At 40.3% G+C, this 8,144-nt stretch overlaps 1 protein-coding gene across 1 annotated transcript in view; it reads left to right on the forward strand.

The window, feature by feature from the left end:
- Positions 1-7,545, forward strand: part of ilrun (inflammation and lipid regulator with UBA-like and NBR1-like domains) — a 138,820-nt gene extending 131,275 nt beyond the window's left edge. The window contains exon 5 of the mRNA XM_063065631.1: positions 6,669-7,545. Coding sequence (XP_062921701.1) covers positions 6,669-6,800 — 132 coding nt within the window. The 3' untranslated portion in view covers positions 6,801-7,545. The remainder of the gene's footprint in view (positions 1-6,668) is intronic.
- The last annotated feature ends 599 nt before the right edge of the window (positions 7,546-8,144 follow it).

Raw genomic sequence — 8,144 nt, forward strand, 5'->3', positions numbered from 1 at the left:
TGGCTCGGCTGAACAAGAGAGTGTGGAGCAACAGCCTTCTGACTACAACTACCACCCTGCTTGCACACCAGGCTTGTGCTCTTGGCACTCTCCTGTACAGCAGCAAAGCCTGGACAATTTATGCTGGCCAAGAGAAACTGAACAGCTTTCACCTACGCTGCCTCAGAAGAAAACTTGACAGGACAGAGCCGCTAATACAAAGGTCTGACAATATGAGAGTTTGCCCTCCTCAACCACGGGCAGTTCAGATGGTTAGGACATGTCAGGAGAAAGGGATCCGGTCGAATCCTGTAAGACTTGCTGTGTGGGCAGCTGGCAGAGGGTGCATGCCTCGATGGTTGTCCACAACTTCGCTTCAAGGATGTCTGCAAAAGGGATCTGAAGCTGGCCAACATTGATGTGAACAACTGGGAAGGCATACCAGACAGCTGGGTTGTTTGGAGTCGGGCAGTTGGAAAAGAGCAGAAGTACTCGGGTTGATGATTTGGCTGTTGACAGGGCTCAGTGGAAGGAGAGAGTCACTCCAGCCAGATGCCTCTCTTCCTTCACCTGCAGGGTGGAATTCCTCAGCCCTGCCAGAGACTGTCATTCCAGGGTAGGACTCCTCAGCCACTCTTGGAAGTACACCACTACGACCTGGCCTTTCTCGTATACTACCCACAGTCTTTCGAGACAGAAGAATGCAACACTGTTATCTCTTTGAATTCCTTCTCAATTGACCTTATTTTCCATTGTAGATGTTCAATTCTTTGTGTGATTTCAGCATAAATCAAGCTCAAAAGAATAACACTGTGAGGATCAAAATTTGCAGTTAATGAAATGCACCAAAGAGACAACAGTTCTGGTCTCAGTCATATGAGCACCCACCATCATCTGTGATTGCCATCTCATTCTGGATGCCTGGTAAAATTTTGTATGCAATGGTCTACCCTCCTTGTTACAGCTGTATCTTAAAATATTTAATTTCCTTTAACTTGTACCCTCCTGTCAAATGTGAGGAATCAAATGTTTTTAGTGGTAAGTGAGGTTGACAACAGACACTTTTTAAATCACTACTCACACAGTTATAATTGCTTAAGCAAGTCAGATTTTAACTAGATGCAGAATTATCAAGCAAAAAAGTACAGATGCTAAAAATAAGTTTTAAAAAATGATTGGAGACACTGAGCAGATCGAGCAGGATCTACATAGAGAGAAATAGCAGTAGCATCATCTTCTCTTCCATAAACAATGTTGTTCATCTACGCTGTCTTGTGTGGTAGCAAATTCCATGTTCCAGCCACATTTTGAGGGAAATTTTCCTTGAATTTCTTAATGAGTTTGTCGGTGACTATTTCATATTCTTAGATGCTTCACAAATTTCATCAAACTCTATCAACCCCCTTCAATATTTTAAAGACCTCTGTGAAGTCACCTTTTTTTTATTTAAAGAAGAGCGAGCTCTAGCTCATAGAACATAGAATGATACAGCACAGTACAGGTTCTTCAGCCCACAATGTTGTGCTGACCCTTAAACCCTGCCTCCCATATAACCCCCCACCTTAAATTCCTCCATATACCTGTCTAGTAGTCTCTTAAATTTCGCTAGTGTATCTGCCTCCACCACTGACTCAGGCAGTGCATTCCACAATGTTTATTTACTTCTTAGCTTTGTTGTGTCTTTGTAAGTTTTGTTTCAGACCATGGCTATTGCCTCTGTTCTTTTTGAAGTATGAAGGGCAGAACCTAACACAGTTCTCAAGAATTTCACATATTGGGCTCATAATAGGTATTGTGCTTTACAAATCTTTGTTGTAATCTGATAATTTTCATCAGTTGTGGAAATACTATGAAATTAGCATCCAAAGATAACAAAACAACTTTTTTTTCAATTATTACATCTGGTGTGTATTTGCTGGGTATATGTTTTGGGAGTTTGAGCATCACAAAAGTTAACAAAAAAAGGCAGAAATTGTGCCGTTTTGTACATTGTTTTAGAAGTAAAGAAAGCACCAAAGACATGTAAGGAACAGCTCACTAGTTAAAAATGTGAAACTAACAGAATATGACAGTGCTAAAGTTGCACTGCATGCAGTTAAGCAATACGGTCCATGGGGAGTTATAGATGTTTATTTTTCACTAGGTGGAGCTATGTGAATTATATCATTGAAGCCTTTGGGATCAAATTGTCATGACTTATTTCGAACATAACTTCAAGTATTTACTGTCTTTCTGTTTCCAGCTGCAAATCATTCTAATTTTTGTGTGTAAGCTTTGGGGCTTAAGGTACAAGCTTTATTTAAAAAAAGTTATCATTTATATAAGTAGTTAACAACCTCTCTTTGAGAGTTCCTTGAAAACCAAACTCTTCTCAATTTTCATATAAAAATACATCATAACACAGTTCCTTACTGACTAATTATTTTTAATGCTGACATAACATTCACATATCAACCTTATTGATTTATTATGTTTGAATATTTTCCTGATAAATTTTATCATGAGAGCATATTTTGATATTTTTGGTTTCAAAATAGTTGAGGATCTGGTGATCGTAAATGTTAAATGGAAGAAATGAACAAAAAAAGTTGTGGCTCATTGGATGTACTTTGTTTTAGTTGGAACTTATAATGGTATTCTGGGGTAGAGGACTTGTACGAGGAGAGATTAAACAGTAGGCCTGTACTTTTCAAATTGAGAAGAATGTGCATGAACTGTCCATATTCTTAAGGAGCTTAACACAGTATAGTCAGTTGATATTTCCCTTGCTCTTTGAATAATTTTGTGAAATTGTGTGAAGGTTGGAGGAGCAATGCCTCATACTCCATCTGGCTTCCTCCAACCTGATGGCTTGAACATCTAACTTCCAGTCATTTCAATCCCCCTTCCCTTCTCCTTTTCTATTCCCTATTCTGGCTCCACTCCTACCTTTTTTTACTCCTCACCTGCCCATCACCTTCCCTGGTGCCCCTCCTCTATCCCTTTCTCCCATCCTTTCTCCTATCCTCTCCAATTAGATTCCCCCTTTAGCCCTTTACCTCTTCCACTTATCATCGCCTAACTTCTCACTTCACCCAGCCACCCATCTTCCTGCTCACCTATTTCACCTTTCATTTGCCAGCTTGTCCTCCTTCCCCTCCACCCACTTTCTTATTCTGGCTTCTCTCCCCTTCCTTTGTCACCTTGATGAAGGGTTTCGGCCCAAAACAATGGCCCTTTATTCCTTAGACCTTCTGAGTTCCTCCAGCATTTTGTACTTATTCCTCAGAATTTACGAATGTCAGACTACACATGGAGAACTTTTATTTATTTTTTAAATCCTCATGGTTAAGAGAAGTAATTTTTTGATACCCAAATTTGACCTTCCAGAATGGAATGCCCCTTTTCGTAATTCTCATTAACAATGCCCATTGAATTGAATAATTTCCATAAATTTTCTTTTTGTTTTCTTTTTGTATTCCTTTTGACATTAGATGATCTCAAGTGCATTGTCTCAACATGTACCCAGAAATCGATTTATAATTATTCAACAATTGCAAAAATTAAATTCTTAACCCAGGTGTTCCTTCCACTATTTCTTTTCTTCCCATCAGAATCCAGTGTTTGCAGCCCATTATTGCCTCCACCTATCACCTCCCAGCCTCGCTTACACTTCCTTCCTCCATCTGCCTATTACCTCTCCTCACCAGGATCCACAAATCACTGTCTTATGAAACATAGAAAATAGGTGCAGGAGTAGGCCATTCGGCCCTTCGAGCCTGCACCGCCATTCAGTACGATCATGGCTCATCATCCAACTCAGAACCCTGTACCTGCCTTCTCTCCTTACCCCTCGATCCCTTTAGTCACAAGGGCCATATCTAACTCCCTCTTAAATATAGCCAATGAACTGGCCTCAACTGTTTCCTGTGACAGAATTCCACAGATTCACCACTCTCTGTGTGAAGAAGTTTTTCCTCATCTGGGTCCTAAAAGGCTTCCCCTTTATCCTCAAACTGTGACACCTCATTCTGGACTTCCCCAACATCAGGAACAATCTTCCTGCATCTAGACTGTCCAATCCCTTTAGAATTTTATACGTTTCAATAAGATCCCCCCTCAATCTTCTAAATTCCATCAAGTATAAGCCTAGTTGATCCAGTCTTTCATCATATGAAAGTCCTGCCATCCCAGGAATCAATCTGGTGAACCTTCTTTGTACTCCCTCTATGGCAAGAATGTCTTTCTTCAGAATAGGGGACCAAAACTGCACACAATACTCCAGGTGTGGTCTCACCAAGGCCTTGTACAACTGCAGTAGTACCTCCCTGCTCCTGTACTCGAATCCTCTTGCTATGAATGCCAGCATACCATTCGCCTTTTTTACCGCCTGCTATACCTGCATGCCCACTTTCAATGACTGGTGTATAATGACACCCAGGTCTTGTTGCATCTCCCCTTTTCCTAATCGGCCACCATTCAGATAATAATCTGTTTTCCTGTTCTTGGCCACCAAAGTGGATAACCTCACATTTATCCACTTTAAATTATGGTGAATTAGAAAAATAATACTTAACTGCCTGCAGCACACCTCTCTAACTTTTTATACTTGCTATCTTCCTTCTATCTTTCAGTCCAGATGAAGGTGTTTACTTAACACATTGTCCATTTTCCTCCACCAATGTTGCTTGAACACTTGCGTTTCTCCAGAGTCTTGTCCGAATTTCAGTACTTTGTGCCTCCGTTATTTACGGCACCTCAGCTTCGCTGAAGTGCAGTCAAATTTCTTACTTTGTAACTAGACAACACTTGATTTGATGCTGTCACGTGCTAGCTCAATTATTCCAATGTCCTTCTGGCTGACACTACTCCTGCACTTAATTAGCTCACCATTTCATGCCATGAATTGAACCAAAACTCCATTTCCTATATCCTGTTCCGCAGCAACCACCTATTACTTTTGCATGTTGATCTGTAAAGCCTCCAAATACCCATGTACATTGTCAAAAAATTTAATTCCTCTTCTCCAATGTCTTCATGAGTTTTCCCCTCTAACTCTCCACATCTACAACTATTAGAGCATTGTATTTTCCCCTCATTGCTCGTCACTTCTGTAAGCCAAACTCTTCAATCATTTCTCCGAATTTCATCAGCAGCTCAGTATCAACTGGTCCTCGCCCTCAACAATTTTTCCTGCAGCTGCTCCCACTTTCTCCAGACAGGAGTAGCCATGGGCACCCACAAGGGCCCCAGCTATGCCTGCCTCTTTGGCTATGTAGAAATGTCCCATGTTCCAAGCCCTCCCCGGTAATACTCCCCAACTCTTCCTCTGCTACATTGGCGACTGCATTGGTGCTGCTTCATGCACCCATGCTGAGCTCGTCAATTTCATCAACTTTGCCTCCAGCTTCCACCCTGACCTTAAACGCCCTTGGTCCATTTCTGACACCTCCCTCCCTTTTCTTGATCTCTCTATCTCCATCTCTGGACAAACTCTCAACCAGCATCTTTTATAAACCCACCAATTCCATGGTTATCTTAACCATACCTCTTCTCACCCTATCACTCGCATCATGGAGGAGCAACACCCTGTATTCTGTCTGGATAACCTGATGGCACAAATATTGAATTCTTCCATTTAAAAAAAAAGTCTCTCATTCCCATCTCTTCTTCTATTACCTCTTCTCACCAGCCTATCACTTACAGCTCCTCCTCCTCCTTCCCTTTTTCCTACAGTCCACTTTTCTCTCCTATCAGATTCTTTCTTTTCCAGCCCTTTACCTTTCCCACCAAAATGGCTTCACCTAACACCTTTCAGCTAGCCTCCTTCCCTCACCACCCCCATTTTTTATTCTGGCATCTTCCCCTTCCTTTCCAGTCCTGATGAAGGGTCTTGGCCTGAAACGTTAACTGTTTATTCATTTCCATAGATGCTGCCAGACCTGCTGTGTTCCTCCGACATTTTGTGTGTGTTGCTCTGGATTTTCAGCAGCTGCAGACTTTTTCATGTTCAGTATTAATTTTTCTATTAAGACCAGAAGATGTATCAGCAGGATTAGGCTATTCAGCCAATCAAGTCTGCTCCATCATTCCATCAGGGTTGATTTATTTTCCCTTTCAACCCCATTCCCTTGTCTTCTCCCTGTAATCTTTGACCCCCTTACTAATTCAAGAACCTATCAACCTCCACTTTAAATATTTCACATGACTGTGACAATGAATTCCACAGATTCACAACCATCTGATTAAAGAAATTCCTCCTCATCTCTGTTTTAAAAGGACATCCTTATTTTCTGAGGCTCTATGAGCCCTCTTCCTTCCCCACTATGGAAAACCTTCTCTCCATGTCCACTCTATCTCAGCCTTTCAATATAATTATGTGTTTGGAATTTAGAGGAGATTAAACCATCTAAACTTGTACAGAGTTGCAAAGCTGGAGCACTAACTTTGAGTCTGCCGGAACTTTATTTCACATTGAATGATTAGATGTAACTGCCTGGACTAAACATACAGGACTAAACATCCAGATGCTTCTCTGGCATTTGCAAAGAAAGAGTATTACTTGTGACTAGACATATTACTTGTTGGCACCAGGATTCAATGCAAGTTTCTGTTTGGTGTATAAACCAAAAGTAAGATCATTCCTTGCTGTACATTTTGTATTTGTATATGTAAGAAATTTAATGATATTTACTTTTCTCCAAATATAGATCCATCCCTGTTCTGAGACTCTGGATCTTACCTATTCACAGGGGGTTAGTGCTGTTCCAGAGGAGAGCTGCAAAAATGGAGAAGGCAAACCTCACCTACCCTTTGGAAGCACAGAACATTTAATCCACTAGCAGGATTGAATATGTGTCTCATACCTAACATGGACCTACATCTACTTGGCAAAATGTCTTAGGATTAAAGAGACATCAACCATTCTTGTCTTTCTCATTTCTGTATAATAATCTGAAAGAACACTTCAAGGACATAAAGCATAAAGTATCTTGTATCAAATTATAGTGGTCCTAAGAAATTGTGAACTCTTAAGAAGAAAAATACAGTGGAGGGGGAAAGGGTAAGAGAAAAGGATTAAGATTTAAATGGTGAGGAGAGGAAGGCAACAAGTCATGGTGAGGAGATGAGGAAAGAACAGAGGGTTAGAGGAAAGAAAAGGTTGAAATAATCGAAGACAAAATGAAGTAGGACGAGAGAGTGGTGGAGATTAAAGACAAATGAAGATGGGGAGTGCACTGCAAAAGATGACAAGAAGTTCAATGATTTCAGTGGAAAGCAGTGTACAATCCACCAATGTTTTTAGTATCACTGCCTGGGGAATGAATTTCTAGGCATATATTCCACTGAGGTTGTTTCTCATCTGAAGTCCAAATATTGACTTATTCAATGCATTCTCAATTGATTGAACAGGTTTCCTCCTTGAAGAGTTGGCCCAATGAACTTTATACATCATCTAAGTCAAGAATGTACTGACTTAGGAAACAGCAACTATGCATAGTATTCTAGGTGTTGTGTCTCCTTGATCCTCTGTAATTGCTGTAAAATTTGTGCCCCAATTATTTTATAATAAAGATTAAGATAACTCCTTAATTGATTAATTGTTTACCATTCTTGTTAATTTGTGATATGTGAATAGGCATCTTAAGGCCCTATGATTAACAGTTGATTTTAAGAGTTTTCTATTTTTCTACATAAGGAAATAATTGCGCACTTTCGCACATTTCCTCTGCCACGTTCTTGACCCACACCTATTTGTAAGGCATGTTGCATCCTCATCACTGCTTTCTTGTCTGTTTTGAATTGTTGATATTTGCACTCAGGCCCTCATCTCACTTATTGATAGAGAGAAATCACTGAGGTTCCGAGTATCAGTTTCAGTTCGCCAATCCCAAAGTGGCATGCTAATTCCTGTTTTATATTTAATAGCTATCACTGATCCATCCTTTGATACTTCCTACAGTACTCAGCTGCTTACAATCTTAATTCAACTTGTCAAACAAGATATTTCACTGAATAAATCAGTGCTGACTTTGCCCAAAATATTGTACTCTATCATCACATTGCCATGAATAGCACATTCTTCACACTGGCCGAACTAACTAGTCTGTATGTTCCTGGTTTTCTCTTCCACACTCGCTCTTTCAACACTCTGACACGTAGATTAGTATGTTTATGTTTGTTAC

This window comes from Mobula hypostoma, chromosome 13 (assembly GCF_963921235.1).
Source record: "Mobula hypostoma chromosome 13, sMobHyp1.1, whole genome shotgun sequence".
Taxonomy (NCBI): Eukaryota; Metazoa; Chordata; class Chondrichthyes; order Myliobatiformes; family Myliobatidae; genus Mobula; species Mobula hypostoma.